At 39.5% G+C, this 23,082-nt stretch overlaps 1 protein-coding gene across 2 annotated transcripts; it reads right to left on the reverse strand.

Moving 5' to 3' along the window:
- Window positions 1–3,127: 3,127 nt before the first annotated feature.
- LOC121866372 lies at window positions 3,128–22,172 on the reverse strand. Of its 2 annotated transcripts, none has more exons than XM_042365998.1 (5): window positions 21,919–22,172; window positions 19,532–20,497; window positions 11,077–14,837; window positions 9,333–9,496; window positions 3,128–6,449 (listed from the first exon to the last, which is right to left on the reverse strand). In XM_042365998.1, the coding sequence occupies exons 1-5, from the start codon at window positions 22,097–22,099 to the stop codon at window positions 6,407–6,409; spliced, it is 5,115 nt and encodes a 1,704-aa protein (XP_042221932.1). In that variant the 5' UTR covers window positions 22,100–22,172; the 3' UTR covers window positions 3,128–6,406. The 2 variants fall into 2 exon arrangements, with proteins under 2 accessions (XP_042221932.1, XP_042221931.1); XM_042365997.1 differs by having other exon boundaries at window positions 10,861–14,837.
- Window positions 22,173–23,082: the final 910 nt, after the last annotated feature.

The following is a 23,082-nucleotide window of genomic DNA, read 5'->3' on the forward strand; positions in this document are numbered from 1 at the left end:
TTAGGTAATCAGATTATCTTTACAGCCTCCCAGAGCCAATACAATACATCTTGCATAAATGGCAGCACGCACGCGTTCTGAATAAAGTAAGTATCGTGCTTCCTTTACTTTACACAGTGGCAGGTAAGTGTTAACACCTATTGGGTCATCAGTATTAGGCCAGACCAGCACTAAGACATGATCTGGTATATTCAAAAGCCCATTTACATACCCAGTATCTGCCAACAGCCCATAATAGTGAACTAACCGGCCTATCGACGCACTATTAAGCTGACAAATAGTGAAAAGGATAACTTAAAATATTGTAAGTACCTAAGTTAATTACACTACATTGCATGAATAAAACACAAAATTCGTAAAAAAATAAAATGAATAAATAAACAATCCGGAACAACACTGGATTTAGTCAACTAGATCATCAAAACTGACGGTACTTTTTATTCAGGTTGACCATTGGAATATAAAGTGACAATGCAGGAATTTGACTCACGATAACGTGTGTTTCACCGTTATGTTAAAGTTATATCTTTGGTAAGCGCACCCAACTCCGTTAGAAAGTCAAAAAATATATTTTTCTAGTGTATTTATGTGTGTTTAGACCGATTATGACCTTCACTTCCGTCGGAAATTGGTCGGGTTTTTTTATCGAATTCTTTTTCGTGGGCGTTTGCTGAAAAAAAAAATAATGGCTAAGCAAATACAAAATACACAAAAAAAACACTAGAAAAACATAAACCAAACCTAACCTAATCTAACTGACTCTCACCATATGATGAAATCACTTATTTCTTACCTTATTGGCCGTCTCTTCTTTGTTTTTGGGATAAGGGATGAGTTACCACAATGGTCTTGACCATATTCACACTCGTTCCTGCACTGAGGTCGGGAGAACACCGTGAGATCTTAAAAATGCTAGTTTCTTTGTTTTCTTTTTCTCCAAAACTCTCAAACAGCTCCATATACTTTAAGTGACACCCATCGCAGACTTCCATGGTCGGAAATGAATTTTAATTTGGAAATATGAGACCCAAAACAAAAATCGAATTTGATTGGGCCAAAAATACCGCGAATTAAACCACAAATCATTTTAATTGGTTGACCCCCAAAAAACGCTTTTGATTGGCCGCGTGGCGTGTACGGGGACGCATGAAGGAGACGCAGTGTGAGAGGCGATAATGGCGGAAGATTAATCGAAGAAATAGAGAAAATTTGGGATATGCTATCTCAGTTATTATACATTTGTGACGGAAATGTAATAGAAGAAAATTATCTTATAATTAGACGACTTATTCGAATATGATAATAGATTAAGGGTAGGAATGTGTGGTGCGAAAATGCAATAATACCATATCTTTTATCTAATTACATCTTTTCTACTTGGTTGTGTAAAATAACTGAGATATGAGAACAAAATTCCCTCCTCACTGGCCCACTCTCCTCCTCCTCACTGGGCCACTCTCCTCCTCCTCCTCACTGGGCCACTCTCCTCCTCCTCACTGGGCCACTCTCCTCCTCACTGGGTCACTCTCCTCCTCCTCACTGGGTCACTGGGCCACTCTCCTCCTCCTCACTGGGTCACTCCTCCCCACTCACTCTCCTCCTCCTCACTGGGCCACTCTCCTCCTCCTCACTGGGCCACTCTCCTCCTCTTCACTGGGCCACTCTCCTCCTCCTCACTGGGTCACTCTCCTCACTGAGCCACTCTCCTCCTCATCTTCCTCACTGGCTCACTCTCCGCCGCCTCCTCAATTGACCCACTCTCCTACTCCTACTCACTGGCTCACTCTCCGCCGCCTCCTCATTGACCCACTCTACACCTTCTCCTCACTGGCTCACTCTCCTACTCCTCCTCTTCACTGGCTCACTCTCCTACTCCTCCTCTTCACTGGCTCACTCTCCTACTCCTCACTCTCCTACTCCTCCTCCTCACTGGCTCACTCTCCTACTCCTCCTCCTCACTGGCTCACTCTCCTACTCCTCCTCCCAGAGTTATAGAATTTTAAATCGGAACATAAAACAAGGAGCCAGCAGTCTCCTCATATACCAGGGATCGACAGTTAGAGGCTAACCTTTATACAACCTGTGGGTGTGTGTGCGTGTGCATGCGTGTGTGCATGTGCATGTGGTGTTTGTGTGCGTGTGCATGTGTGTATGTGTAACCCGCTGAGCAACCCCTTAACAGCATCACAGATTAAGGGGCACACGATGAACGAGCTCCTTCTACCGATGGCAAACTCAGCACAAGTGTCCAGGTGAGTTCAAGCTGTGGAATGATCTTTATCCTGGAGTGTGATAAGAGACGGGATTGTGTGGGTGCAGTGTGTGTGTGTGTAGCTTGTTAAAGAAGAGCAGACGATCAAGCTAGGTGAGGGCAGCAACATGCAGCAACAGAAAGCAAAGGGATGATGATGCAAGAGAAGTTAACCCATTTTTTTTTTTTTTTACTCACCTCTTCCCTCTCTTTCTCGTGTGTAATTAGTGTACATATTGGAACAACATACACACGCACTCAGCCATGCACACACGCACATACTTTCATTAGTTTTATTTGGTGCAATTTTTTTTTTTGTTCGCTCGCCTCTACTTCACCTCCTGAGCTCGAGAGGGGGTCGTGTCCAGGGATCGTTCAGTTGGCACCATATATATTTTTTTTTGGGGGGGGGGAAGCGGACCTTCTCTTGTATAACAATAACAATAACAATAACAATAACAACAATAACAATAATAACAATAATAACAATAATAATAATAATAATACTGAACGGTTTATTAATAGAGTTGCAGCCGGTAGCTGAAAATATACACTTACATGTGATTTAGACAATGATCTGCTTTCAATACATTTACAGGGCTGTACAGTACATATATCAGGAGTTGTTTATTATTTTAACAATAGATGGGATGGTGCTATTCTTATATCTATCAGTGTGGGCTCTTGTGGGCTGAATTTTGTTGTAGTGGCGGACTGCGCGAGGTGGGTGGGGTAGTGCCGGTGGCAGGAGGTGGTGATGACGAGGATGGTGCAGTATAGTCCACTGCTGTATGTGTATGTGTGTGTGTGTAATAATAATAATAATTAACGGTTTATTGAAAAGAGCATGGCAGCTGGAAGGCTGAAAATATAGTTACATAATTGGGGAATGGGTCTCTTGATTGACAAATAATATAGTACAAGTAACATGTGTGATACAAATTTGATATACTATAATAACTATGAGGGGAGGTCATACTACAGGGCATTTCAACATAGTGACGGTGCAAAAAGTTAAGATTGACTGGGAGTGAATACACTGGTTGATTACAAGTTATTGATGATTTTTACAATGGTTGGGACTGGGCTGTTCTTATAGCGATCAATACATGCTCGTATAGGCTGGATGTGGATGTAATGTTGAACAGCAATTCGTCAACGAAGGAACTCGGGTGGTAGTAGGAGCTGATGTCAAGGATGATGCAGAAGCTTCTCACCAAATTTGCAGATGAGGTCGTGGTGATGGTCAGAGAGAGCCGAGAGGGTCAGTGTACGATATTTTATCGTACTTGTACGGTACAAAATTACGGTACGGTATTTTTCCTTTGGTACGAATTACAATAAATTAATCGTACCGTACCGAATTGCATGCTCTGGCTGGGTGTGATCTGATGGACTTCTCGGGGAAGAAGTGGTGGCGAGCTTCCATGGTGGTGTTGGTATAATTTATCCATTTGGTGTCCATGTCATCCACACTAAGTGTTTCAGTCCAGGGATGATGAACTATCCACCTTCTACCTGCTGTGAGACAGACAGTCTAAAAAGTCCTCTTCCACAAGCCCTGTGAGCTATCCATCTAGTATCTTCCTGTCATTTCATACAACTCAGTTTTATAAAATATTGATGCAGAGCTTTTCTGAAGCCGACAGTATTTTGTTTTTCATAAAAAGTTAGATCACAAAAGAAAATTGTGGTTACTTTCTATACGAAGACAATGAGATTAGAACACCTGCAGTTATACAGGTTATACTATCAACGGGCAAGGGGTAATTAAATAGAAGTCTATAGTATAAGTGCCTCAGTCGAGGTACTAGGGGTCACAGCCTTAGATTGAAGAAGCCAGAAGTTCAGAAAAGTGACAAAGTAAACTTTTATGGAGTGAGAATAATCTGCCAGTCTTATAATGGCACCAAGTGAGAGCTCATTCAAGACTGGACTTGACCATTGCAAGATAAGATACTTTCTGGAGCCAGAGCATGCCCAGTACTTCCCAATAGTGCATATCAGACATGACAAACTGCCCAAGCAGCTAAAAGGCCAATCAGTGGTGTACAAGTTAAAGTATTAGATGAAGTTATTTTTTATGTTTATTTAACAAAAATCCTCTTAATACACATTTGACACACAAATCAAAGATATAAAGTTATATCTAAATATTCTCACCATTATTAAAACTGTTGTAACTATCCTATAAACGCAAAATAAATTATAAATTGGTTCAAGTTGTTCTCCTTCCAAAAATTAAAATAGAAATAATCATCTCTATACGTACTAGTTCAAACTAAATATATTATGTACACAAAACATCAACATCAGGCCATTTGAAACTAATTTTCTTAGGGGCATACTGACTCATCTTTTTTAATTAACAGAAATCTTTACTGCTATCACCGATACTATATCATTACTCTTGTAAAGCAGTTTCAAGACAGGATGTAATAGGGTTGCACCTTAACACAAAGGCATCTTTAATCAGAGATTTAGATTATACATAACCCTAATAAACCTTTGAGTGTAGATGTAGTAAATATTTTCTCAAATGTTAGCATGGAAAATGAGGGTACAATGGATAACACCGGTACTCATTTACATCAACTATTAATGATTCTGATATAACTACAAGCAAAACAATTGAACATGTTTGCACTTACACTAACCTTGAGTGATATTGATGTAGAAAACCATCTTTGTATGCATCTTGTAAGAAAAGAGGGATCACATACAACAACTGACTATATTGTACTTTTAAATGCAGCAGATTTATAAAAACACTGTTCCTCACTAAAAAATCGTTGTCTCTGTGTGGGGATGCCTACAATGTTTTCCTTTCTTTCCTAATTTGGCCAGGGGTCTTTACATTTCAGTAAAGTACTTATACATCTATCCAAATTTTATTCAACCAACTATGATCAGTGTGTGCTTATCCATCTGTGGCTCACCTTCAGCCAGCTCACCATGATGCAAAGACAATCTCATATTTTGTGGTTAGTACATACTATTAGATTGTTTATTGTACCAAACTGTAATACAATTACACAAAATTCTGGTGAAATACAAGATGGGATGGCAGCCAGTGGTTGCAGCCAGAGTAAAATAAGATAATGGTGAAACCAGGTTATTCATAATCACTGCATGTCCATTGATCATGGGTAACTGACTATAATATTAATAAATTTTTTAACATCTTTATGGAGATAAAAATCTGAAGTCTAACAATATAAAATAACTAATGCACAATAATTTCTAATCTATCTTTTCTGTTACCTTCTACGTCTCCCTTCCTTTGTTGGTTAGGAAGGATAAAACATAAAATTATTGATGCTGAAGATATGTCACCATTCGGAGCTGTATGTTATATATCCTTCACATACAGTGCTAATGAAAGAAAGCTACCAGTAATTCTAATATTTCCTAAGTACTGTACTATATAGTACAGTGTACTGTACTGTATTAGAGAAATAAGTATATGTATGTATCTTATGACAGTGTGAAATGTACTCTTGAAAAGCAAGAGGTCAATCACATGAAAAAAGTTAAAATAATCATTCTTGTTTGAGACAAACATATGGAAAAGAATTTCAATTTCTATGTTTCCAGTCAAAATAGGCAGACTTGTTCAGAGAGCATAAACAAGAGTACAGTACAGTAAGTCTTATCTTTCTGTGAGGAAAAAGTTAAATTACAGGAAGTATGTACTGTACTGGCATAGGATGAATCGTGGAGTTAAGTATGAAAAGACAGTGAGTAATTCCTTTCAGGTAGCACTTGGTATAGCAGCACAAAAAATTTACAATTCAAAGTTTGGCTGTAAAATATATTGCTTAGTATAAGAAATATGAAATACCTATATTTTGCAAAGGAACCACACTGTAATTTAAACCTAAAGTAATGCATACCTACATGGAAAAGCAAAACTCCTTTCCTTTTGACTACAATATCTAAAATATCTGTTACATGATTGAAAAGATTGTAAAGTGAAACAATCTATTCAGTGTTACTAAAAAACCAAACCTTGATATTTACAACTGAGAATACCTGTACTGTATTATAAAAAAAAAAAAGATTTCCTAGTTGCTCCCATGGAGATCCCAACTCTGAATGGTGTTAGTTTCATAAGGATCTGAATGGTGTTAGTTTCATAAGGATCTATCCACTTCACCTATGATGAGTTTGATGACTTTTCAAAGCTGAGGCCAGCCTGTAAAGGACAAACACTTTTTTACAGAGATATACAAAGTACACTACTGGAGTTTAGTCACACTATAAGAAGCAAAATGTAAAATTTAACAACCAATTTAATCTCTCATACATGTGGAGGATAAATGGTCTTACTGTATCCACAATAGTGCATGGACAAAACCAACTCCCTTTTATCCTCTTCACCACTGATCGGCTCATTAGCAGAATTACCTTCAATGGAATAAGAGGCAAATTCATGGAACAATATACCAGTATAAAATGTGGAAACAAGTATGAACTTTTTCAAGTACAGGTTTGGTGCATACAGTATTTTGGTGCATTCATGAGCTTGTGTATCCCTAATACATGCTGTCAGTGAAAGCCTGAAAAGTGACAAAATGAGGGATGACCAACAGTGTACTGTACATATACTATGACAAAGCAACTTGACAAGTGACAAACATGGTAAGTAAAGCAAATACGCATGCAAACTGTGCAGGAGGAAGGCACACCGGGATTTGCAGAAATAACATTACGTTTAAATCGGGTTTAAAATTCATCTCAAGGTAGTGCCATGACACCATACAAAGTTATCTAGGATCATATAATTAACGAAAATATATACTATGTTAAATGATTGAAAGCATAAAATCTCAAAAATGAGGAAAAACAAGTCTCCACTTATTTAGAAGGGAAATTCAAAATGTTGGAGGTGATTAAGGTGGCACAAATAATATGCTTGCTCATTTTAACTTTATCTTCTTTAGCAATTACCATCTCACTACCAACAGGATTGTAAGTCAGTTTTCTGTTGAGCAATGTTGGCAAGTACTGGGTACATAACAGGCTCTTGAATGTACAGTCTCGTTCAAGATTCTTCAAACGCTGCTGGAGACAGCTGGCAACTCAAGGTCATTTGTTTACTATAGTACGTAGTAAAAATTATGAATGAATGTAAAAGGTTATCAGTGATTGGTTACTTAGTTCCCCGTTGCTTAATTAATGGTTGGGCTTTGTTGTTTCGTATTATATTATACTACATATGATGGTAAACGAACGGCCTTGAGTTGCCAGCTGTCTCCAGCAGTGTTCAAAGAATTTTGAACGAGACTGTACCTGAAAATGTTCCAGTGTTGGTTAAATCTAGGCTTAGAGAAATTCACAGTTTACACTGTCCCAAAACCCTTTGGCAGATCCTTTAAAGAGTACACAAGTCCTATGCCAAAAAAGTTGGTTCTAGCAAATTCCTGTATTGATAATTTTAACGTAAGGCTGTGACCTCTTGTGAGGTAACCATCTAATAATTTCAGATAAACACATATGATGTTATGAGATGCTTATAAACTTCTATCAAAATGCCCCTTACCCTTCTGTTGTGTTACTCGGCAACTGTAGACATTATAATCTCTCTTGGTGAGGTGTCTGAGTGCCAGTACTAATTTGCTAGCCCCTCCTCTGGACATTCTTAGTCAATGGGCAGTTTTTTATATATACCGTACTGTATATCAATGACTAAGAAGAACTGCAGTACAGGTACCCTGTACTGTAAATGAGGTAGCACTACAATTTCGAAGAGCCCTATGAGTAACAGGCCATCTGAGTATTAGTAGGATTTTTGCATTAGTCCTATTAACAAGATTATCCTTCACAGTAACCCAAAAACTTCAGTTCATTTTTAACATAAAAGCCCAGATATTTTCCACATTTGGTTTCATTTAAGGAAATTCATCATCACGTTTGGACATGTATAAATTTCCCTACAACAGGTATTAATACGATGCAGTTCCATCCTCTTGCATTTCACCATATTCAATCTCGGCAAATACTGTATGCAGCAGCAATGCGACCAAAAATTAGCTGATGTACAAATAGACCCAACTCTGCTTGGTTAGGACAGCATTATACAATATGGCTATTGTATATTGGTTGTTGAAACTATTAGCATAATAAAACATACTTGAAGGTCTTCCATTTTCCAGCTACAAGTAACAGGAAACAATAGAGGGCTCCAGGTCAATTCAATACAGTACTTGAGAATTTGTAACAGTAAAAACTTTCATAATGCTTTACCAGCAACAATGTTATGATGTAGCACAAAATATATAAAAATTTTATTAATTTATAAGTAACTGAGCTGTGGTAAACTTTTCATATACGGTATCTATATCAACTGTCATTATCAAGAGTTTATTCACTGGTCATTAATCTTTAGTCGTTTTTGCCAATGGCTTGTTAAATCCCTGTTATTCCTGATGGTTTGTCCTGTACAGATTCAGTGTACTGATAAGTGAAAACTGGAATACCTGAAGAAAATCTACAATTTGTATACAAAGACTATCAAGAACAGTGGAGTACCCTACACAGGCCACTCACCCCCAATTAAGACATGGGAGCCATTAGGTAAATTAGATAAATACTCCCAAATCAAATGGGGGTGACACCAGGCAAAGGAAGGCCAGGAATTGAGACCATTACTCATAAATGACTTAATATAGACCTAGACAGTGAGTCCTGAACAGCCCAAGACCCCAAAACTAGCCAAATTTTGCATGAAAACTGTCAACCTGACAGGGGATAACAAAACACAACATGACCTCACACCCGACTCCTGGTCAATATATTTTACCAGATTAGACAACCTGTTGTCCTATGACTTATCTCGACCCTTTTATGTTCGTTTGTTTATTTTGCTATTTTAAAGATTTGTTATTAAATTCTGTGCTTTCCTTCATCGAGACTGATTGAAATATTAACCTTAAAAACTAGGACTTGACCATTTACCTCACAGTGGCTTCTTGATCTTAAGGCTAGCAGCTCAAGAGAACTATTTAGTCTCAACCCTCCTGAGAAGGAAGGGGTGACCCCCCCCCCCTTACACAATAACTCAATATAAGATTCTTACCTGTATAGTCCATCTGCAATATGTTCTATGCAAGTCTGTATGTTCTGCAGAGAATCACAGTAACTATTCTGAGCTGTTGGGGCTGTTTTTTCCTGTCCTTCAGACAGAGTTTCCTTAGAAGTAACAAAAAGTGTTCTGGGTGCTGGGTGAACCGGAGTCGATTCCTAGAGACACAATTTACAGTTACACATATTTGATATGAAAATGGAAATTTATGATAACTGCTCAAAAGGGACCTAAATCCTATTGGGCCTAAGTCTAAATGGTTAGGCTAGGTTTAGGTTAGGTTCACTTGGCCTACAGAGATATTCATTGCTTTTTAAATTAATTCTTCTTACTTTGAAGTAGACAAGAGAAACCATTTAAAAACCAACAATAATAATATCAAATGTACAAGAACACATATCTCAGCCAACTGAAAATTAAGAAACATCATATCAACGTTACAGTAAAACCTCATACAGTAAACTCTTGCTATTCGCGGGGGTTAGGTTCCAAGGAATGGCGCAAATTCCAAAACCACGAATAGCAACTTGTACTACCTTTAGTACCTTAGTGCATTACAGTATACCTCTACACCTGTACTGCGTATGAGAAACTTAAGTCGCCAATACTGTACTACTCTCCTTCGTATGTGGATGTTTGCAACTTGGTGAAGTGTACTGTACAGTAGAATGAAATCTGGTTACTGAAGCATAAGGAGACCAACAGGATCACTATTGGAGAGGATGATGCAGTGGTGGTTGGTGGAGAGGAGGCGGGTGGAGAAGAGGCGCATGGTGAGGAGGCGGGGGTGGAGTGGCGCGTGGCCGGTGGGGGTGGAGTGGCGGCAGCAGCTGACCGAGTAGGTGAGGGAAACGAATCAGCTGGGCAAGCAGCTGGTTCTTCTTGAAAAACTTCATGATTGGTAGTTGTTTCCTTTTGGCTTTGAGGTCTCTAAACGTTTCACTCCACTCGCATCACTAGCACTGATACTAAGCAGTCTTTTAAGTGCCATTTCACACAGAAACAAGAAAGTTTTCAGTACAACACAAGAGATGCTGCATCACAGGCAATGGTTGAGCGCAAACAAAGGGAGTGGAGATGCTGCGGGTGCATGGAGGTGACTCGTTGTGCTGCGGGCAGGCTCATAAGCTAGCCACCATCTGCTTATAGTGAAGTCGAAAACGCGTATCGCAAACCCGTGAATAGCAAGGGTTTATTGTACTTTCATACTACAGTACTGTATTAAGGGGGAAATTCAGAAATAAAGAAGGGAGGACGGCAAGTATTCAAAATTGATGAGTATAGTCACCAGTTTCACAAGGTCCCATACACAAATAACTACCAAATGCCCAGTTTTGTATCTAAAATTACATTAAAATGCACAAAATAAAATCCAGTACTTACCCTATCAACCCATTAATAAATGAAAAAAATAACAGTAGTGTATCAGTCAAGTTTAAAATAATTTCAAGATCACCAATCAATCAGTAAAGCTGATAAAACTTTAAGATGCTCAATAATTTGTAAAGGTGAAGGCACTTACTATTCTGGAACTGTTTGGTGTATGTTGAGGCTTTGAAGCAGGTTCACTAGAAGCTTTGTTTGTGAGCCTGTTAAGAAGACTATTGAGGGTAACAGAAATCATAGATGAAGGTCCACTTACATTTTCTTCACAACCACCTCGAGCGTCTAAATTATCATTATAATTTTTTTGTGATTTACAACAGTTCTGCAGTGAGGGCATAGGTAGACTACTCACTTTTTCTTGGAGGTGATCTTGAGAGTCAGATGCCTTTTCAGAAATCTGAGGTTTATTGGTAGTTGATATGCTTGCCTGGTTCTCTAGGTGGCACAAATGGTCCTCAGTTAATTCGTTTTTCTTTTCTGAAACATCTTCCCTTGATTCTTCTGAATCTTCATGCAATGACATCCAAGAACATTTTGGTATCATTTCAAATGGCTCTTGAAAACCTTCTTCACTTGAGTTATCAAAGTCAAGTTTTGAGCTGATATCTTTATTAAGTAGTGGTGAAATATCATTCTCTTGTATGTCTTTTAAAGAAGAATTTTGTGTTTCCATCTCACTCTTGGAAGGGTCAACTGGAAGACTGTTATAGGAGGAGTTTAACTCAGTTACATAACTAAACCTTTCGTTGGGTATATTGGGATGATTTATTTCTTCAATTAAAGTGCTCTGAAGCCTGCCGGACGAGACGTTTTGGGAATTTAGCCGATTTGAAAGAATAACACTAATATCCCTGGTATCAAATGGCTGAGTTGAGAGATCAGTTACAGGAGTATTATGTGGAGGATTTGGAACATCGCTAGGTTTCACAACTGGCCTCATTTGACTTGAAGGTTTTTGCTGTTGTGGAAGAATATTTTCAACCAAGGACTTAATTCCCTTATCTTCGACAGATTTTCGAATACGTTTAGTATGTGGCTGCTTGACCTGATGTGCCATTAATTCAGGTGAGGAAAATCCAAAACTTTCTTCCAAGTCAGTCCTCGACCTCTTTTGACTTTCATCCATGTCCTTTGCTTTTGATGGAAAAAGTTTGTATTCCATTACATTCTGGGTGTTAGACTCAACTGAGCTTTTACTGGTATGGCGTAAAATTTCAAGAGCCTCGTTCTGAGCATTCTTGCATCCTTCTTCATATATAATTAAATCAGAGCTTTCTTCAAGTCTACTTGATCTATTGTCAGTATCAATATCAGAGTGTCTATCAGTGGAAGAAAAGTGTTTGGCAAAACTTTGGCTATTTTGCTTCTTTCTGCGACTCTTATTAACAGTTGCCTTCCTGTGTGACTTCAAAACCTCTCCCTTCAATTCTTTGGATATTCTTTTTTTTCTTTCTTTAAAAGGCTTCCAATCACCTTCAGGTCTGTTGTCAAACAAATCTAATCGTGACAAAGATTTTCTTTTCATAGAATATGTAGACCCTTCAAATTTCCGACCTTCTTTCTGATTGTAGAACCAACTGTTTTCTATGCATTGATCTGGACTATCAAAATCTGAATAAACATCATGTATGACAGATTTCATGCTTACAACTTGTGGGTCTTCAAAAAGTCCACCAGCTGATATGTTCCTCTGTGAAGGCCTTTTCCCTCTCTCTTTTTCACTGGTTTTGGATTTATTCAAGTTTTTGAGTCTTGAGCCAGTATTGTTTTCAGGCATTTTATCATTCTTGTCTGTTTCATAAGAGCTGTCATTCCTCTCATCAATTTTGCGACTACTATTTGAAGATCTCTTGTTTTTGAAAAAAGATTTCTCTGAATTTCTCTTGGTGACACTTTGGCATTTCCTTCTACAGACCTTATTTTCATTTTGTCTGGAGTAAGGAGAAACTTCTGAAGCATCATCCTTCTCATCAAAAGTATAAACTTCATGTGGAGTACTAGTATGTGGGGGACTTCCTTCCAACAAAGAATGAGATGTAGTGTCAAAAAGCTTTTTCTTGGTCCTTAAAGTTTTTACCCCCCTTTCCTCTAATCCATATGAAAATGTGGTGGATTTCCCACTGCTCTTATATAGTGGCAAATTGGAGTTTGATTTTCTTCTCATTTTTCTCTCCCTTTTCTTCACATCACCTGTTGATTTACTGCCCAACATGCTGATGTCTGTGCAATATGGTACTTTGACAGGAGTCAAGTATGAAGCTTTGACAGGGTAACCAGCTAGAATCATTAATGTAGTTTCCAAAGCCTTGCTTGGACTTTTTCTGTTTCTAACTCCAATGGAATAATTAGAACTATCATTCTTATCATGAAGTGTAAACCCATTATCTTTTATACTCAAGTCAGTATTCTCTTGGTTGTCTTTTTCAACTATTTTTGTATTTTCAGTTGCAGGTAAAGTTTCAAAAAGTTGGATTTCTCTTGATAAAACGAGCTCTCTTGATTTAGAATGGTCTACTTCAAATGAAGATTGGCAATCAAGCTCCTTTCTCGGATTACCATCATCTGTGTCATGTTTTTGGATATCTACACCTGAAGAATCTTCCAAACACAGACTGAGGTCATCTTTATCTATAATTGGCGAGTCTTTTGGCGAGAAAATCCTACATGTTCGGGACCTTGTTGGTGGAGATTTTGGTGTGAAGGGCAAGGAAGAGCTCATTAGGTCTGGGCATACATTTGAAAGTGAAGTTGTGGGTAATTCATCACGTTTTCCAGTGGTTTCAAGCCCAGGAGTATGAGGCCTATGGATATCTGGCCAATGGCTACCATGCCATGAAGTATCAGGCCTTGGGGTGTGACACCTATGCTTATCAGGCCATGGAGTACCAGGCCTTGGAGTATTATCCACAGGATTATCACAACTTGGGCTGATGGGAGAGCTAGGCTTATCTGTGACAGGATGGGGAGTGTCAGACTTGAGAGCCCCTGAAGTATCAGGCTGCTGATCATCACCCCTTGAATTGACAGGCAGTGTATCTACATTACTGGTAGAAGTTGGCATAGTTTTAGCCTTAAGAGTGAGATGGCTTGATGTTTCACTTCTTAGAGATGCAACCTGCAGAGGAATCTTTAGAGTGACATTCTGTGCAACTTCAATCCTAGGACAAGCAGAGCAATAAGTGTTAATTATGTCTGGACCAATATGTTGTAGAGCATCATCCTGAGTAGCGTTTGGAGCAGAAGGCTGCAATGCATCAGCCCTACAAGTTTCAGAAGTTGCAAACTGTAGACCATCACTTCTTGGAGTGGTTGGCTGCATAATGCCACCCCGTGGAGTGGCTGGCTGCATAGTGTCAGCTCTTGGAGTGGCTGGATGCATAGCGTTAGCCCTTGGAGTGGTTGGCTGCATTGTGTTGGACCTCGGAGTGATTCGCTGCATTGTGTTGGACCTTGGAGTGGTTGGCTGCATTGTGTTGGACCTCGGAGTGGTTGGCTGCATTGTGTCGGACCTTGGAGTGGTTGGCTGCATTGTGTTGGACCTTGGAGTGGTTGGCTGCATAGTGTAAGCCATAGGAGTGGCTGGCTGCATAGTGTCAGCCCTTGGAGTGGTTCGCTGCATTGTGTTGGACCTTGGAGTGGTTGGCTGCATTGTGTTGGACCTTGGAGTGGTTGGCTGCATTGTGTCGGACCTTGGAGTGGTTGGCTGCATTGTGTTGGACCTTGGAGTGGTTGGCTGCATAGTGTAAGCCATAGGAGTGGCTGGCTGCATAGTGTTAGCCCTTGGAGTGGTTGGCTGCATTGTGTTGGACCTTGGAGTGGCTGGCTGCATAGTGTCGGCCCTTGGAGTGGCTGACTGCTTAGTGTTGGCCCTTGGAGTGGCTGACTGCTTAGTGTTGGCCCTTGGAATGGCTGACTGCATAGTGCTGCACCTTGGAATGGCTGGTTGCATAGTGTCAGTCTTTGAAGTGGCTGGCTGCATAGTGTCAGCCCTTGGAGTGGCTGGCTGCATAGTGTCAGTCCTTGGAGTGGCTACAGGTAGCATAGCATCAGCCCTTGGAGTGGCTGGTTCCATAGTGTCAACCCTTGGAGTCCTAAGTCGAATAGTGTCAGTATCTGGTAAGACAGAACAAGAATCATTAGTTCATTAGTAGTTGGAGTTGTAGACTACTATACAATAATAGCACATGAAGTTATGGGAATCAAATAAGTATTAGTTACATAACAATTATGCAAAGCAAATATTTTACCTCAGTATACCAGTCAATCAGAGTACAGTCGTCATATCTGAGGGTTGGCGACGACATTCCTCAACACTAACCTTTCTCGGACTGCTGTTATCAATTCTCTAAGGGCTTTTTTTCTCTCTCTGGGGACCTAGATTTTAATTTCATTCACCCATCCCAGTCTCTGCCTTCCCCTGGCCCTCCTACCCTCAACTTTGCCTATTAATATTTGCAGTGGTAGGCACAGCTAAACGAAAAGTTAGCTTCGCTAACCGCTAATCTGCTAACTAAAAAGTTAACTTCGCTAACGCTAAACCGCTAAAAAAATTAGCGGAAGCTAACGTTAACTTTTATTATATGAATTTAGCTTCGGTTTGTTTGTTTTTTGCTCTAAAACCCTTAGAAACAGACCTAGAGCTCTGAAATTTTCATATGTTGTTTTGTAGCTTAGACATAGAGCTTTCCAAAAAGGTATAGCATGCCAAGATCAGATGATGATCACGGTGTACGCAAATAATTAAATGGACAAATGAAATTAAACATTAGTTTACATTCAAGTTTCAACATACACTTTATAATCTTTATTTACTGTACGAAAAGACAGAAAGTATTAAACGAATCCAAAACCTCTAGTACAGTAATACCCCGATTTACGCGGTCAATTGAACCCGCAGAGGTCTGCGTAAAACAAGAAACGTGTAAATGGAATAACAGAACATATGGGATTAATTGAAATAGACTGGGCCGACTCCCAAACTCCACTTTTTCTGACAATACCTATGTTGTAGTAAAAATAACATCTTAATTTTATGATGGTATTTAAGAGAAATACAGTCGCCAGGTTAATGTCCATTCAAATAATGGACTCAACTCCCCTCCCAGGTTGTTTATGAGGTTGCTTGTTTATCATTAATTTATACTAATATTATCTTTGAACGTTAATTCCTTTCGGGTAATTAATCCAGTCATGTGTAACCGATGCTAAACACATTTCTTTCTAAAGACTCTGATTTCATGCAACGCAAACTGCCGTTTTAATTTGCTGTGGTATTAAGCAGAATCATCGGTTCACTGCTACCTGTAGTAAGTGTGTGTGTGTTTAATAATGACGTTGTTTAAATGAAGGCAATGGTAATTTATATTACGAACCATCCGTCTCATGGTGTGAATTAGTGCAGTAGCATACGCCTAATACTTTTACAAGCCTTTATCTAGCAATATCATTGTCATTCCAAGACTATGAATATTGGAAACAGCAAATGGTATTTCTTTCATTGAGTGACTATTTGCCCCCCTCCCCAATCCTTGTTTCTGACTTGTGTAGATTACGTCCCTTTTAGTCTGGTGTCTTTAAAAAAAAAATAAATTCTATATTTTAAAAAATGTGTATGATGTATTATAAATTTTAATGCTGACATTATTGGCGGGAAGGTGAGGGAGACAGAGGTGTAGTCAGTACTGACTACCCTTCCACTCCCTCAATTGTAGAAGGCCCCTGCCAACATGAAATACCACATGCATAAAATTTACTGAACATGAAAGAATAATCGGCATGAAGGAGGCTGGGTTTTCACCCACTGAAATTGCCCGAGAATTGGGTATTTCTCAGTCAACTGCATATTATTGGATTAAGCGATGGGAAGAAGAGGGAATTTTAAAGGACCACCACAGGATGGGAATGCCGCGCAGAACAACACCTGCACAAGTTAAAGCCATCCGGAATTTTGCTGAGGCCAACCCCTTCAAGACTTCAGTTTCAATAAGAGAGGATCTCCAATTAAATATTTCCCCTTTAACAATCAGGCGAAGACTTCACGAAGGTGGCATTCACCGTAGAACTCCCGCCACCAAGGAAAAGTTAAATGAGCGACATCGCGAGGGCATGTTACAGTTTGCTCGACGGTATGCTGAAGAAGGCCTACATTTCTGGGGAAGAGTAATATTCACCGACGAAAAAACTTTCTCATCTACCTCTCACGGAAAGTTGCATTGCTGGAGGAGGAACAACACCCGATATGTCTTAGGTAGTAGGCAGCTACCAAACAGGGAGGCACTACCGCCAGGGAAGATATTGGAAGCATAATGTATTGTCTAATGGTAGACCCTGCTGCCATATGGCATTAAAAAAATCGTGACGTAGTCCCAGGTTGCTGATCTATCTTTTTGCCTCATTTATACACAATTGCAGGGTCTCAATTGTCTCCCTGACTATTGACAACACAACAAATATAACCGTACTCATTCTTGATCTGTTTTATTCTCCTATGTCAGTTGATATTAATATTGAAGCGGGGCCGCCTTGGATGGATCCCATTGGTCGGGAAGGTTGTGGACCCCAGAGCCGACCTGATCATCATCAAGTTACTGAGGCCTCAACTAACACCACCGCGGTTGCTGAAGAATCGGCTTTTTTCACACTTCATTTTTCCAACATTCGCAGCCTGAGATCCAATTTTCCTTCTGTGGAGCACCATCTATTAACCTCTTCTCCCGACCTCTAGCTACTTTCCGAACTTCAACTGTCCAAAGCAGCTTCACCCAAACCTTTTCAAGTCTCCAACAAAAATCTTTATACCTCCTTCCATTCTAAGGGAGGGGCATGCGACTACTGCAACACACGTACACCCATAGCTCGACTCAGGGATCTTGAATCTTCCCTTTATGATGTCATCTGGCTCAAAATATCTTCTACCAACTGTGACTATTTTTCTTTATTTCCTATACTGTTCTCTGGGTGATCAGATGCAGACTAGTACAGCAATGTGGTAACGAGGCACGACGATGCTCGTGTGCTGTGAGTCTCGGAGTGTTGTGGTGATGGAATGTCTGCGTCCGATCACCCATCCATACCTCAACCCTGGCCTCAGCGAACACCCAGCCAGAGGGGTGTCGAAACTTTGGATGTGACTGTACATCACAGACAGTGGCTTGGCTCTGCAAGGGATGACCCAGGTGGAGCGGAGGCACTCTCTTTTTCCCTACTTAATGATTTGGAACAAATAATCAAACACCCTACACGCGTTCCTGATCGACACGATCAACTTGTTAACATTCTTGATCTTTGTTTTACCTCTAACCCTTCACACTATTCATACTCAATTTCTGCCCCGTTAGGGTCCTCTGATCACAATCTTATTTCTATGAAATCAAACTGGGCACGACCGCCTCACCTCCCCCACCCCCTCTCTAAACGTCAACTATGTCACTATTGGAGGGAAAACTGGCAATCCTTGAGAGAATTCTTTACCGACTTTCCTTGGGATGAATGTTGCTTTTCCACTCGGGATGCCTTTGTATGTGCTGACAGCATTGCTGGGATTATACAGGGTGGTATGAGTACATTTATCCCATCTTCTACCAAAACTTTCACATTACAATCACGGTTTGATCGCTCCTGCTCTCTTGCATGCAGGGTGAGAGATAGGGCATATCGAGCTATGAAACTATCTCCTCCTCCTATTACCCACACCCCTTTCATTACTTCTAGAAATCATTGGGTCAAATGGAATTTTATAAAAAGAAAGACCGCTGTCCTGATTAATTCTTCCTCCAGTAAATCCTTCTGGTCCTTAACCAAAAACATCTGTAATAACTTCTGCACTCCCTCTTTTCCGACCTGATTACTCTATGGCCAACTCTCCTCCTGACAAAGACAATCTCTTTGGCACCTTATTCTCCTCCAATTTCATCTTAGACGATTCCCACTCTATCCCTGCTCCTCCTACTGAACCTATGCACTTTCCTATCATCTACACTCGCAGGGTTGCCGGTGTGTTATCCAGGTTGGATGTTAGTAAGGCGCATGGACCGGACGGAATACCCCCTCGTGTTCTGAAACTCTCTTACTCCTTGTCTCAAACAGGATCTTACTCTCTTTGGTCATAAGTAGCTCCATCCATTATTTCCCCTTTTTGGTTCATTTGATTAACCTTTATGTACAATTCCCCATTATTAAGCCTTCTGGCATCATCTTCAATCTCCTTGCATTTCCTCTTTAAATAATCTTTCTATCTGCATTCCCTTTGAGTTTTTCTTTTTTTTAACCCTTACTTCGTTTTCTCACATTTCTTCGTCTAGCCATTTTTCTAGGTCTCATAAGTCACCCACTTACTTTTACCCTCGTTCCCCTTATAGTACCCTGTAAATTTTTCCCAGTCTCTTAACTACTACTTTGTAATTATTAAATTGTTGTCCTGGTCCATGTTCATCAAAGTCACCCTCTAGCAATACTAAAAAAATTTTGGTTTCAATTTCATATTCTATCCCTGCCCCCCTTTTGGTGACTGTGATCTAGCAGGAATGCCCACGATCCGTTTATTTTGTCTTTCCATGGATGTTCAAGGGCAAGAGATGAAGTTAATGAGAATGCATGCCCAAAACCTTTTCTCACCAAAAGATTAATTAGAGGGAATAGAAAAAGTTGGAAATAAACTATGGGGTGTAGAGGTCACTCATACCTCACTTTGGTAAAGAACGAGCACACCTCAACATATGGGGGTATGCTTATATACAATATACAGTACATACTTACAAGGTAACAATCAAAAGTGCTCTTTTTTGAGATGTCACACTGCCATGACTTACCTCTGGGAGATACTGCAATAATATCAGGTTCCAAGGTTTTACGTCTTGATCTCTCATATCCATACTTGGGTGAAGAAACTTTGGGAGAAGTGAATGCTTTCTTTGATTTGCAAGATGCTTTAGCCTTCAAATCAGTCGAGTGTTGAGCAGTTCCATCTGCACTTTGAGATCTAAGGCGACTACGCAAGTAATATACACGTGTGGCTTCTACAGGTGAACTATTTCTGGGAATCTTCCTACCTTTTTTTTTAGAATCTGATATTACACTAGATAATTCTGCATTGTTGTGTGAGAGCATCTTCTCTGATTTAGATGATGCCACTGAAGTAAGGTGCACTGATGTGTCTTCCACTCCTTGTGTATCATCCTCACCGACTGATGTCCTTTTCTTTGTAACTTTTGTACGCCTACATCTCTTTTGTTGCGTGCCAGTAATGGCTTCTCTGGTATCTGTGGCTTTATTGGTTTCATGTTCTGAGTGATGTATATTTCTAGAATCTCCCTTAAACTTGCTTGGTAACTCTGAAGATATAACTGATTTTGGATGAAAAACTGTTGCACACTTCAATGTCTGCAAGTTTTTCATCTCTTGAGTATTTAAAGAGCAGGGGACAACATCATCTTCTGAGACAGTGATTACGTTGGTTTTAACTGCCTTTTTCTGTAGTACATCCGACATATTTGATTTCTCATTATATCCTGCATTGTCCTCAACTGAGTCCATGGCCATATTTAACAGCAAAACATCTTGAGAGGTTGTGTTAATAAATGAGTTCATCACAGGAGTGCTTAAAGCCATGGCTGGTTCCACGGTATCCATTTCATATTTGTCCAGAGAGCCAGGTCCAGTTATCTCCTGCACGTCTGATTCAAGGACTAACGAACATACCGAAGACTTGGTGAAATGTTTCGATGGATGTTTCTTTCCACTACCCTTAGGATCAGTTAACTTGTCTTCGTTCATTGCTGAAATATATGAAGGACATCATTACACAGTCTAAATAACTCAAATACTGTACTGTACAGTACAGTTCAGGAAAAAATTTCAAAATTTAAATATAGGAAAGCCTCCGATAACAACGGTTCTACTAACAATGATTCATATTTAAGACCCTGATTAACTTAGGACTCAATGCAATTTACACCATTATTTTCTTTGTATTTACGAAAAATAGAATAAAAATAAAATAACGTTTTCATATAAATAGTAATACCTCCGTTAGCTGGAACCCCTCAAACCCGGAACTCACCGATAGCCGGAATTGAAATTTTCTCGGAAAATCGTTCCCAAAGCCAGAATTTTCCAAAAAATCCTAGCTTTGGGAACGATTTTCCAAGGGGCACATTCTCCAGAAAATTCCGAAAAATTTTCACAGTACCCGAAAGTTCCAGGGATGGGGGAGTTTTTATCCGGGTTTGAAAAATTTTAAATCAGGCACATTTTCTGGAAATTCTAAGAAAAATAGGAGAAATAACATTCCTGATTTTTATTTTAAGTGAACTCATCAGAGCCAATGCAAAAAGTAACTACTTTCTCTTCTAACCTTCCAGATTAACTTAAACCATTTTCTAACTTCCATTTTGAGTAATATTATTAATTTCTTCCAAATTTCACTGACTAATTCCATTAAATCTCTTATACCCTCAAAGGGTGAAAAGAACAGCATAACCAACCTATCAACTTGTGACAACTGTGATTCACAACTAGGTGGAACATAGTGTGTGACCAAACCACCAAAATAGCAATCCTACACATAAAATGCACCTTTGCACTCAAATGTCTGCTAAATAAGTAAACCATTTGTAAAATAAAAGTTTGCTAAATTATGAAAATTACATAAAATTTCTAAACATTTTCACAGTCAACTTGCCCAAGCAGCTAACAGGCTGATCAGTGGCAGAGGCTAAAATAAAGTGGAAGTGAAAGATATGATGGATAGAGCTGATCAAAGTTTAAGTGGTATGGATATTTTTTAGAGAATATAGGACAAAATAAGTTTATAATTCTGAAGCGGAAGGAAAGACAAAGCAAGGAATATCAAGGCGATGATAGGATAGGGTGAGAGAGATGCTACAAGTGAAGGGGATGGCTGTGCAGGAACAAACAGTATGATTAGGTATCATAGGTTGAGTGTTTTTTCTGCTTTTTATTTTTCTACCTTTGTGACCCCTTTCTGACTTCAGCATACTGGCCCCTTCCTACACAAAAAAATAATGTTTTAATAGGTACAATAACACACACACACCTCAATAATTTTAAATACCTGAAGGTACATGCAAGGATGAAAATACTGTATGTAATTTTGGTACACATCTGTAATCACACTTGAATATTTAAAAATTAGATGATCACAAAATTGAAAAAAATTGACAGCCATTTTCCTTACCAGGGACTGAGCCAGAAGCATAAGTAATAGAGGACTTTTTATATTTCTGAGCACATGAAGTCTCTGAACACTGTGTAGGATGTAGGTGTGCAGCTGATGCAGATGCTGCCTTTTCTACATCCCTCTTCACAACAACACAAACCTCATTCTGTAAGTAAGTACCTGTATGCAGATTTACCATTAAGAAATACTAAATGCATGTTTTTAACATTCATTATCAATAAAAATATTTCCAACCTCCTGCTTTAACAACCTCATTAGTGTATAATGTACACTATAGTCTGGGTTTACGCGGTCAATTAAACCCATGGAGGTCCGTGTATAACGCGAAACGCGTAAATAAAATAAAAGAACATGTGGGATTAATTGAAATAAGAGACTGGGCCGACCGCCAGACTACCCTTTTTCCGACACAATACGTATGTTGTAGTAAAATTAACATCTTAATTTTATGATGGCATGCACACACAATTAACATTTAAGAGAAATATCAATAATATTAGGTTTTTTAACACTTACGTTAGTAGAAGAAATAGCTGGGCACACGGGGGTGGGGGGTTGGTTTCGAGGCAGAGGGCAGATTATTGGCCCTCACCTGTATCACTTGTATCACCTGTATCACTATCCACCACAGAGGCTAGCAGGGCCTCCTTGTCAAACCCCTCAAAGTCCATATCCTCACTATCACTGACTTGGGCTGGCTGTGGTGGGTGAAGAACTCGGTAATGTTTTGTTGACTGGACAAGCAAGGTTAAATAGACCAATCACAGTGCTCGGCGGAGGGGGTGCGTGGGTGGTAAGAATACGTGGCCCAATCACAGTCCGCGACGTCATCGGCACGAGTCTGACGTCAGCGGTGACGTCAGCGACCAGCAGCTTGCCCGCCGCTTGCTGTGTAAATTAAGGAATGTACCGCGTAACTAATAAATGGCGAGTCTGGACAGGTGCCGCGTAAATGGCCAAACGCGTATAAAATATCAGCGTAAACCCAGACTATACTGTATTACATTTCTTAAGACATAAAGAACTGATATCATAATGCCCTCATATTATAACAATCACACTGATTTTCTTCACTCATACAAGCCTCTCCCTGTAAGTATATGTACTGTATACATTAACTGGAACAATTGGGTCAGAGCTCTTCTGGGAATAAGAGATTTC

The sequence above is a fragment of the Homarus americanus genome, unplaced genomic scaffold, assembly GCF_018991925.1.
Source record: "Homarus americanus isolate GMGI-L3 unplaced genomic scaffold, GMGI_Hamer_2.0 scaffold16430, whole genome shotgun sequence".
Classification (NCBI taxonomy): Eukaryota; Metazoa; Arthropoda; class Malacostraca; order Decapoda; family Nephropidae; genus Homarus; species Homarus americanus.

Excerpts from the sequence above, each read along its gene's own strand:
- LOC121866372 (XM_042365997.1), bottom strand. The coding sequence starts at position 22,099 with ATGGTAAATCTGCATACAGGTACTTACTTACAGAATGAGGTTTGTGTT. Across the intron at positions 14,838-19,531 it reads TATTGCAGTATCTCCCAGAG|ATACTGACACTATTCGACTT; the intron begins GTAAGTCATGGC and ends CTGTCTTACCAG. Across the intron at positions 9,497-10,860 it reads CACCAAACAGTTCCAGAATA|GAATCGACTCCGGTTCACCC; the intron begins GTAAGTGCCTTC and ends TTGTGTCTCTAG.